Genomic DNA, 10,967 nt, shown 5'->3' with positions numbered 1-10,967 from the left:
TAACACTTCTAATTATTTCTTCCCACATCTCCTCTCCAATTTGCTTAGTGCACACTGATTCCTTTATGCTTACCTTATTTTAATTTTCTACCAGCAACCTCTGCTTTCTACTTTCTTTCTCCTCTGATTTTTCAATGCATTTTTAATGTTATTTTTTTGACACCACTTCTAAATTTGTTTTTCTTCTGTTGTCTCTTTTTTCTTCCATATTCCAAATATGACTTCCAAGGATTTTATCAAGATGAATTATCCAGAACGAAGAGAGTGAATATGAGGGGCTTAGGGAACTAGGAAGAGGAGACTGTCAAGATTTTCTTCACGTAGAGAAGCATATTGGAACAACCTGGGGTGTGAGAAGCAAGAGACAGAGGTCCTTGCTACAGCACGACCAAATGGGAAGCTTATTAAAATAATGATTTGGAGTAGGGTGCACTGAAGAAAATACAGTACATGCAGCCTTCCAGGTCAGTAGCTAATAACTCATGGGTTTGCTACTAAGGAAATTAAAACTTTAACTAATGAGTATCCTAGCCACCTACTGAGAATGAAACTGAAGGCTTCCTGTTAACTCCCCTCCCTGGGTCCTTTTGACAAAAGAGTCAGAAAGTTATTTCCTTTTTATTTAGCTGCAAAAGACTTGAAATTGATGGGGGGGAAAAACACCTCTTCTTATTCAGCTCTCAGGAGAGGCGATCCAGTGTGTTTCCTTCTCTACCCAAAACAGACAGCAGCATAGGTCATGAAAAGAGGAAGGACAGTTTAAAAAAAAAAAAAAAAAAGGAGGGGAGCTGTCCCAGATAAGTACAGCCAAGATGACTCAGACAGTCTCCCAGGGGATTTTTGGTGTGAGGACTTCCAATTAATAAATCCTCTATTAGCTTTGTGGAGTTAGCAGGATTAAGCTACCTCTTTCAAGAACACTGGTTAAATATCATGTTTCCAGGGGGTGAGGCGTCGATTTTATCCACATTTCTTTTTATTTCTGCACAAGAATACCTCTGCTTAACTATTAGGTGAGTAGGAGAGTGATCGGAGGCCTTCCGGACATACTTTGGCCCTGGATAAACATTTAGGGTCGCTTTACTAGCCCTAAATCCAACTCTGACCCTACTGTCGTTCTTCATCCGTTGATTAGAAAGTGTGGTGGGGATCCAGGTCTCTGCTGGTGGGTGAAACGGGCAGAATCCAAGCTGGATGTGAGAAGACATCCGGCAGGATACGATGTTGAGGGCATTTCAGTATCAAGACGAGAGGGTAGGCGAGACACGAACTTATCTCCCGGCCCCCTGACGCCCAGGTGTTCTGGGAGCGATCCCGGAGGCACGTGCAGCTGACAGCCGGGAGCCGGCGGCCCCGCGCCCCTCTCCGCGGGCGGGCGGGCGGGCGGGGAGCGGGCGCGTGTGTGCGCGAGAGCGGCGGGCGGCGGCGGGAGGAGGCGCAGGCGCGCTGCTCGCCCGTCTGCAGCCCCGCGCCGAGCGCCGCGTCTCGGGGAGTTGATGGCAGCACCACAGTGCGGCCGCCCGGCCGAGCGCCGAGCGCAGCCGCCCGCCGCCGCCCGGGGAGCGTCCACGATGTGGGGGGATCGGGGCGGCAGCGGCCGCAGCGGCGCCAGGGACCGGGGCGCGCAGCAGCCTCCGCTCGCCCGCCTGTACTGACCCACCTCGCTTGCCCCCAAAGAATGTCAGCCAAGTCTAAGGGGACCCCCGCCTCGTCCGCTCCAGCCGAGGGACCGCCGACAGCCTCCAAAACCAAGGTGAAGGAACAGATCAAGATCATCGTGGAGGACCTGGAATTAGTCCTGGGCGACCTGAAGGACGTGGCCAAGGAACTTAAGGAGGTGAGGGGTGCGGGGGTGGGGAAGGAGTTCGTCGCCTTTCCCCCGCAGGGGTTCCCGGTCCCGTTTTCACTGGGGACCGCCAGATTTCTTAACTCAAGGGAAACTATAGGAAAACGCCTGCAAACGGACTTTCTTTGCTCCGGCGACTCCTGAGAAGAGTTGTTGCACTTTTTTTTTTTTTTTTTAATCAGGAAGAAATCAACTAGTGTTTTAATCAATGGACCTGGGATTGTGGGAGGGGTGAACACGTCTGTCTGTCTGTCTGTCTGTCTGTGTGTCTGGGAAGGGGATTAACTGGGGGTGTGTCTACAGAGGAAGAAACCAGCAACCGGCCGGAGAGTGCAAGATGCTTCTTCCCTGCCCTCTTGCCCCCGCCAGAGTCCTTTGGCAAGTCGCTCCTGGCGTGGCAGCCTCCCCAGGCCGGGGCCCAAGGGGGGCCGGGTTCCGGGCCCTGGGCCAGGCCCGGGAGGGCAGCCTGGGAGAAGCTCGGCTCCGGCTCCCCTCCCCGCCTCCCTAGTCCCGCTGGAAGGAAGGCGACCCCGGGCTGCTGGCAGGAGAGCCCAGACTTTGGGATGTGGAGAGGGTCTGGGACTTTCTCACTTTCGCAGTTCCCGAGGCATTCCCTGCTCTCCTCGGAATGTCGCTCCCAGTAACTCCGGCCCTCCCCGCCACCCACCTCTTTCCTTCCTCCCATCTTGTCGCCAGTTGGCATAGAACCTGGGGCGCAGGGTGCGTCCGTGAGAGAGAGAGAGAGTGTGAGTGTGTGTGTGTGTGTGGTGTGCGTGTGTGTGTGTGTGTGTGCTGTGCGTGCACCAGCGTCTTACCACTCGAGCCCTGGCTCTTGGGAACCAGGACTGTTTTGGTTCTTTCTCGCCCCCCCCCCCCAACCCCCATTCTACTTCTGCCCTCCCACCCCCACCAGGCTTGATCCGGATAGAAAGAAGCGGAGGCTGTGTCAAGGCTAAGGATGCGTAACTCAGGCTGCGGCTCCAGGCGGGGGCGAGGGCAGGGTTGGGAGGGGCGGCGTCTCCCTAGGGGTGGGGTCTCTAGCGAGCCCGCGGGTGGCGTCTCGGAGCTGGTGGCAGAGTCCCAGGCCCATGTTCCGCTACTGAATGGGTGCTTGGTGCTGTTCTCCGTCAGGGAGTCCTCACCCCCAGCTGCAGGAGTGCTGACACTGTAACTTCTAAGGTGGTGGCCCAGTGGGAAGGGAAGGGGTGGGGCGTAGTCTAGGTCCAAAATTGTATTCCTGTTTTAGAGGCCAAGTGGGAGGAGATTGAGGGTCGTTTGGATATCTGGCCTCTAGAGATTGACCTCCAGTGTCCAATTTCCAATCCAAATGTGAGGATGGGGCCCCCTCTCTCTTCTCCTCTCCCCATTACCTCTGTGAACTGAGCTCTGCGTTTGTTACCAAATGCAAGTCTGTTAAAATGGCCCATTCATCGGCAGGGTTTGGTTTGCCAGTGGCAAAAGTCATTCTTGTAGGTTGCTCCACCGACAGTACATAATTACTGCTGAGGTCCTGAGAGCGGAGATTGGTACAGATGATAGATGGGAGGAGGAAACTTATTCGTGTTTCAGGGCTTCTCTAGGATCATTGCTTCGCAACTGGTTAACAGATGGCGAGGTTATGCATTGAAATTCAAGTCTAAGGATGCTGTTTGTTTCTTTGTTATCCTTTTATTTGACATGTTTGGCAGGCTGTGTTTTCATCCGAAACATGATGGCGTTCTAAAAAATGAACACATTTGGGCAAGTTCCTTTTGGCGCAATTGTGCTTTACAGTTGTTGAGGTTTCTAAGATGGGGGATGTGGGAAACCTACATCAGTACAGAAACGTATTTACTGTTTCACCGAGGAGACTGAGATCAAGAGAAAGGTAGTCAATCAAAACTCTGCATCTATGGATACATACTTTTTATGTTACCATGTGTCACTCCACTCCTTATTTTAGATAGACTAATTGACAAGATACTGCACATGGTCCCAGTTCTGCTTTGCGCTATTATTCTGAAGATGTTTGGAGACCAGGTAGATCTATAGTGAAACTTTTAACCTCACTGTAGCTCTTGGTTAGAATCACAAAGAAGTATTTCAGGGAGTCTGTGGATTTCTCTCCCTTTCACTCTTTCTGTTTTCATTTGCTTGAGGATTTTTTTAGGTGGGAGAAACCAAACAAACAGGTAGTTTATAAAAGGAATAGAAAATCATAGATAATGTACAACCAAGTAAGTGAAAGGATCTGTTTTCTAGACAGATCTAGAGATAAAATTTTGACTTGATGCTTTGTAAACTTTGATTGGGTGCTAGGGCCTGTTTGGCTAAGCATTTCACCCCTGAGAGTGAAATTTATGAATGATAAATGATTGTTAATTACTTTTGTGAGGATATCATAATCCTAGGTTTGCTCATGGAGTTGTAGATACTATGTCTGAATCTCAAAACACTGGCCATTTTTGTAATAGGAGAGAGCGTTATTTCAAGAACAAAATATTTATAGGGCATGTTTAACCTATGACATCTTGCAGTTGTCCTGCATTTATCTTTTAAAGATAATATTGCACACGTGCTGGACATGTTTCTGATGTAATGTTGAATGGAGGACTAACTGAAAACTTTGTATATCACAAACCTGTTGGTGTCTACACCTATGCCTTGTAAATATAAATATCATTAATTGTTACATTCACTATTCTGGTAGCTTATTATTTGTATATTCTAAATATAAACTGTTATATTTAGAATTCCATTTCCTTTATTGGCAATGGTATGGGTTTAGGCCATAATGTATTTTGATACAAATTAGCAGAGAGCTCTTATTAACTTGGAACAGAAATTAGAAATACGAAAGTGATTATGACTACATCATTATATCATTCACCATATGGTATTTGTTTGTGTTTTCCCTGCCTTTTTCATTCTAACTAAAGTGAGGTATTCTGAATATTTTGTCCTTTTATTTCTGCATAAACTCCACACAATAATATTGGACTTTTGTTTGAGGTTATTTTGAAATTTATTTTCTTTTTAGAAGTTTTATGTACTTCAGTCATCTGAAAAGTTCAGGTAGTGAGATAGATTCCAACATAATAGTAGCTGCTTGGAACTCTTTAACAATTAGTAACAAAATTCCATTATTATTCTTTTATGATTAGTTATTATTGCTTAATTGTTTATCATTAGATTGTATATTAGAAGAGGAACAGGGATTTCTAGAAAGTCTAAGAACAGATTTATTCTGCCCTCAGAAATTTAGTAAAACCTCAAATAACTGGCCTTTTCAGAAATAATATGGGTTTCTGGTTCTTCTATACTACAATGGAAAAGCCTCAGGTATAACTCAACATATATATTCAGCATCTACTGTGTGCCAAATACTATATTATCTTTTCATTGCTACCAAAATGAATAATTTGGAGTTTCTTATCTCAGTGAACTCAGAGAATAGGTTGGGATACATTTATCCTGTCTTTGGACGTCAATAGTGTAAAAAGGCATTACGGCTTTTAGTGGCCACTCTCACTGTGATCTAAGAAAACAGAATCGAGAATAAGAATGAGTATATGTAGATTTATAAGCCGATACTTGCTAGGTACTTAGTAGTATAGTAAGCCTTTGGTGAAAAGAGTAGTGGAAGCTTAGAAAAGATGGTAAGTTATGAATTTTAAGAAACTTATGATTTATTCAGGTTGTCATGATTATTAACACAAATGGGTCAGTGCCACATACAGGAGATCACATATCCAAGGGTCACAGTTAAACAGTGGAGATTTTCATGAAGGCTAAGTCCTTAGAGGGGAATGAAGAGCCGAAAAGGAAAATCTGGGGTCTTTGATATGTGGATAAGATTCGAAAAGGTAGAAAGGAGAAGGAATTAAGAGGAAATAGCATTGGAGTACAAGATTAATCCATGTTGCTTTTTTCTACACATTGAAAAAAAAAAAAAAACAGTCATGGAACTCTAGAGCTTTAGGGATAAAATTAGCCATTTCTGGAGCAATCCTTTTTTTATGAAGTAATGCAAAAAGAAGCTGTTGCTTTTTAAAGAGCGTTCTCAAATAATCTGACTGCTCTTGGTATCAATTTGCCTGTTCTTTTATGAAGATCTTACTGGTAAACTTATTTTGCATCAGATGTTGGTGTTAATATGGGATCATAAATCTTGTTGCTTTGGGAGAGATTGGAGTAAGTAATAAATAGCCTTTTACTTGGAAACAAAATTCATTGCTGCTTTAGCTGGATTCTCTTTTAGTTTAGACTGATTATAACCTTGAGCAATTTTTATACTGTTTCATTTTACGATTTTAAGTAACAAGACTATTATATGGGTTAAATATTTATGTGTGTTTGTATGTGTGTGTATGTATATGTGAGGGTGTGTGTGTGCACACGCACATGTGTGTGTATTCCTAAGCCCTGTGAGTAAACATGACTATTATAGAGAAACCAGTAAAGATGAGTTGTTCTGTCTGCCCTGGAGTCACTGACTGTTTGGACTCCAGGAGTGGAAACGTTTTGTCAGCTTTGTGGCTATGGATTGGAAAGTACTCATTGTTTTTCTTAAAATGTCATAAACAGAAATAAATTAAAATTAAGTTTAATTTTGAAAAATTTTAAAACCCATAGGAAATGACCCATTTGGGGGCTGTTGAAAACAGAATTAATAGAATTAACAATTATCTGCAAAATATTTTTGTTTTTAAATGTTTTTTCTCTTTTTAATGGCTTATCTACTTGAAGTGCTGTAGTTTATTGGTCCAGGAAATTGTACCAAATATTTTTTGGTTAATGAATCCATGCATGTAAAATTCATTACTTGAACAAATTACAGAGAATAATCTATGGAGTATTTTCTAAATTCTAAAGTCATGAATGAGTGAGATTTCACAGTTGCTTCAATTGTAGCAATAGCTGTATTTTTACTACTCTATACAATAGTCTGCCCTATCAAACTAAAGTATATTACCAAATGCTAAAATGCTTTTTAGTTCTTCTTTTCTTAAGCATGATGGCTTAGCATGTTACTAAAAGAGCCACATGGTTCTAAGAAAATAAACATAACCAATAACCATCCTTTACTGTCTCTCTGTTTCCAATGTATTAAACCATTCAAGACTCAGAGAATTAGCTGATAAGAAATTCAAGCAGACATAAAGTAATAAATAGACAGTGTGCTTCAGGCAATACTGAAGTAATAGACAATAAAACCAATGTAATAGTTTCATTGTTACTTGGATTATGTTTTTTTCCACCCTTACTGCTCTGAGGATCTCAGGTTAATTAAATCAAAATGTAGGAAAAGAGATCAAAATGTGAGTTTGAGTAAAACATATTTTCCAAACAAATTAAACTACAGAGCTTCTATAGAACTAGTTCATGAAAAATATTGTGGACAATTTTTGAAAATTAGAGGGGAAAAATTCCAATAATATGCTAACCCATTTCTGATTAAAATGTGCATAACTGACATAAAGCTGAAAATAAAAAATTGGTAAACGAAGTGTACTTTTTTTTTCCTTTAAAATTTAAATTTATTTGTGTATTTTATTAAGATTTTATTTTTTGGAGCAGTTTTAGGTTCACAGCAAAATTGAAGGGGAGGTACAGAGATTCCCATATACCGCCTGCTCCCATACATGTGTAGCATCCTCCATTATCAAAGTCCCCCACCAGACTGGTACATTTGGTACAACTGATGGATCTACATTGACACATCATTATTATCCAATGTCCATAGTTTATGTTAGGGTTTACTCTTGATGTTGGACATTTTGTGACTTTGGACAAATGTATAATGATATGTATCTATCATTATGGTGTCCTACAGAGTATTTTCACAGCCCTAAAATTCCTCTGTGTTCCACCTATTCATCCTTCCTGCAAATCCTAAGGGTACTAGTTTTTTAAAGAAAATATTCAATTTTTTATGATTTCATAAGTAATACAGTATAAGAATAGTATAAAAAACTTGGAAAAATCTAAAAATTAGAAAGGAGAAAATAAAAATTATCTTTAATGCTACACATAAATGGATATATTGAGAATTTTGCTATATTTTCTTTCCATCTTTTTGTATGCATATTTTTAACATAGATGAAGTCATGTGAAATTATGAAGTGATATACAATGATGTTTTCTCTTTTCTGGAATACTCTTAGATCATAACCATTATATAGATCTGTTACAATTACTTCATAGTTCCCCTAATGTTCGGCGTTCTATTTATTACCAGATTTTTTGGTTGTTTAAAGAACAGCTTTGACAATGGAAATAGCTAAGACAGATAGATTCTTACTTTCTGCCTGATAACGATTCTAAGTATATTTCTTAATATTAGGTCTTCTAATTCTCAAAACAGATATAAGAGGAAGGTACTATTGTTATTCTGTTTTACAGATGAGAAAACAGAGGCCAGAGATGTTGTCACTTGCCAAGATCCCTTACTTCTTTTTTTTTTTTTTTTTTTTTTGGGGGGGGTACACCAGGTTCAATCAACTGTTTTTATACACATATCCCCATATTCCCTCCCTTCCTTGACGCCCCCCCTCGAGTCCCCCCCACCCTCCCTGCCCCAGTCCTCTAAGGCATCTTCCATCCTCGAGTTGGACTCCCTTTGTTATACAACAACTTCCCACTGACTATTTTACAGTTGGTAGTATATTTATGTCTGTGCTACTCTCTCGCTTCATCTCAGTTTCTTTTTCCCGTCCCTGAACCTACTTTTAAAATACGTCTTCTCACTTCCACTCACCACTTCCCTTATCTCATTTTCTACTTTTCACAATCAAATAAAAATTAAATTGAAAAATTTCAAGGAAATTGTGTACATATGTGTATTTTAAGATTTGGAAAAAAGAAGGGAACTCAGAAGGGATGATGGACTGAGGCTGAGCTGCTTGTCTTCTTGCCACCATTAGTTCGTGAGTGAGGTTGGTGGCAACCTTTACTGGAAAGAAGACCTCCTCATCTCATCTGTCAGCCCGTCTTATACTTCTCCTGCCTCCTCCTTTTCTGTAGAGATAGGGGAGGTTTGAATGGTGTCGCCGCTCTGTGGCATGGCACAAGCTGTGAAAGAAATACAGTGACAGTCATGCTGCTGCTGCTGGAGAACGTGAGTGTGACAGAGATCTGCTCGGTGCCCACGTGTACCACAGGCTGTTCTCAGGTAACTCACTCAATCCTTTCAGTCACCCTGTGAGGCCATTATAATTGTCCTACATACGAGGAAGCTGAGACAGAGAAGGTAACTAACATAGAGAGCAAATGATGGAGTTGGACTCTTGATATTTCTCCCTTTCAACCATTGCCCAGAACCAGCTTCCCAGTTCCCAGCAGCAACATAGTTACTCTGCTGTTTTACAGGCTTTTGACTTCAGTATCATCGCTTTTCCTCTCCTTCGTCCTCTACATCATCAGTCACACTTCCCTTTCTTGTTCTTCCCTTCTCCTCCTCTTCTTGTCTTCTTCATTTTTTGTTTTTTTCCTGCTTCTCCTTCCTCATAAGCTTCTTTGATATGCCTCAATATATTATACACTTATTCAAAATTTTTATTTAGATGTCTACTATATGCGAGGCAGTGTGCTAGGGAACAAAACTGAAATATTGAGCAACACACACACGGCCCCTGACCTCTGGAACTTACATGCTAGTGGGAAGACATTATCCAAATAATAACAGAAATAATATTTATTAAGGAGTGTTAAAGGCTATGAAAGAAAAGTACATGGTACAACAAGAACTTAAAATCATTAAGTCTTGTAGGTTCTTCTAAATGAGGGATTTCAGACTAGCTGCTTTCCTTCCCGCTGCCACCTCTCTAATCCCTATGCTATTGACTTCATGGATGATGTTTTAATAGCCCTAGAGCTATCTCTTGTTCTCCTGTGCCAACTCCTTTAAACACGACCAGATTCGTCTTCTTAATGCACTGCTTTCTTCAGGCCACTCCCCTGCTTAAAACATCACACGCTCTTCTCCTGACACTTAAAATGTCAAATGAACAAACCCAGCCTTCCAGCCTGATATCCAGGGGTCCCATTTTTTCAGTCTGGCCTTATCTCTTGCTTTTCTCCAGGGAGTAACACAGAGACCATCCCAGGCAATCTTGACACCATCACAGTTTTTACCCAACTTGAGTTCTGTATTCCTCGTGTTTATGGTCACTGTGCCACTCGGTTGTGTTTGCTTATGTTCCTTAAGAATTGGTCCCTGTTTGTGCCTTTAAACAAATTAGTAACCCTTCTCTTTTAGTTATTAACCATGTAATCTTCAGTGCAACATTTCTAAAGTCTTACTCTTGTTATCTGATGAGGAACTTAAACTCGAAGATCCAGTTCTGAGTCATATTTATTAAAGGTGTTAAGGACTAAAAGCTAATAATTCTGCTTGTGCATAAGAGCCTGTTCTTTCTCATCTGCTCAAGAAAATCACTAATAATTCTCACCTATCTCTCCTATACCGTCTTTTGTTCATTCTCCCCCAGGTGATTCCCATCAGCATAAAAGTGAAAATAAAGACAATAGTAAAATCCTCTCTTGACCCCTTTTCCCCTGAAAATTGCTATCCCATTTCTTAGCTCTCCTTTACCAAAAAATCTTGAGTTTAATACCTGCCATCACCTAGTTCCCCTTATTCTTTCTTAAGCCCACTCCAATCAGACCTACACTCTAACCACTACACTGAAACTGTCCAGATTGTCAGTGACTCTATGTTATTTAATCAAATTTTTAGTTCTAGTCTTATTTATCAGCATTTGACAACCTCTTTAATAATCTTTCTTCACTTGGCTTGAAGAATACCGTGCTTTCTCACCTCACTGATTTTTCTTTCTCAGTTACCTTTGCTTATTTCTCCTCTAAGATATCTGAGCTCAAATTTGATCCTTTTTAAAAAAATAATTATTTACACTCCCCTTATTGGTACTTTTATTCAGTCTTGAGGTTAAATTCCGTTTATAGGTCCACGACTTCCAAATCTGTCCCCATCCAAGACTTTTATTCTAAATTTATATGAACAGTGGTCTTCTCTATCTCTATTTGGTTGTCTAAGAGATATCTTCACCTTACCATGTCCAAACTGGAACGTTGATTTTTTTCCCTCCCTCAAAACAGCCTTTGCAGTCTTTCCCAAGTC

General features: G+C 41.3%; 1 protein-coding gene across 4 annotated transcripts in view; it reads left to right on the top strand.

The window, feature by feature from the left end:
• Nucleotides 1-897: 897 nt before the first annotated feature.
• PRR16 (proline rich 16) overlaps nucleotides 898-10,967 on the top strand; it is a 278,334-nt gene continuing 268,264 nt past the window's right edge. For 2 of the 4 annotated variants that reach the window (XR_009053978.1, XM_057736762.1), the window contains exons 1-2: nucleotides 898-1,013; nucleotides 1,678-1,837. Coding sequence is in view for 2 of the 4 variants with exons in the window: in XM_057736762.1 (XP_057592745.1) it covers nucleotides 934-1,013; nucleotides 1,678-1,837 (240 nt within the window). In the remaining 2 variants the exon portion in view is untranslated. Of the gene's footprint in view, nucleotides 1,014-1,532; nucleotides 1,838-10,967 lie in introns of those variants that run through there. The other 2 variants (XM_057736776.1, XM_057736786.1) reach the window with 2 other exon arrangements.

The sequence above is a fragment of the Hippopotamus amphibius genome, chromosome 1, assembly GCF_030028045.1.
Source record: "Hippopotamus amphibius kiboko isolate mHipAmp2 chromosome 1, mHipAmp2.hap2, whole genome shotgun sequence".
Classification (NCBI taxonomy): domain Eukaryota; kingdom Metazoa; phylum Chordata; class Mammalia; order Artiodactyla; family Hippopotamidae; genus Hippopotamus; species Hippopotamus amphibius.
The sequence above is the reverse complement of the archived record's forward strand: the minus strand, read 5'-3'. Positions and strand labels throughout refer to the sequence as shown.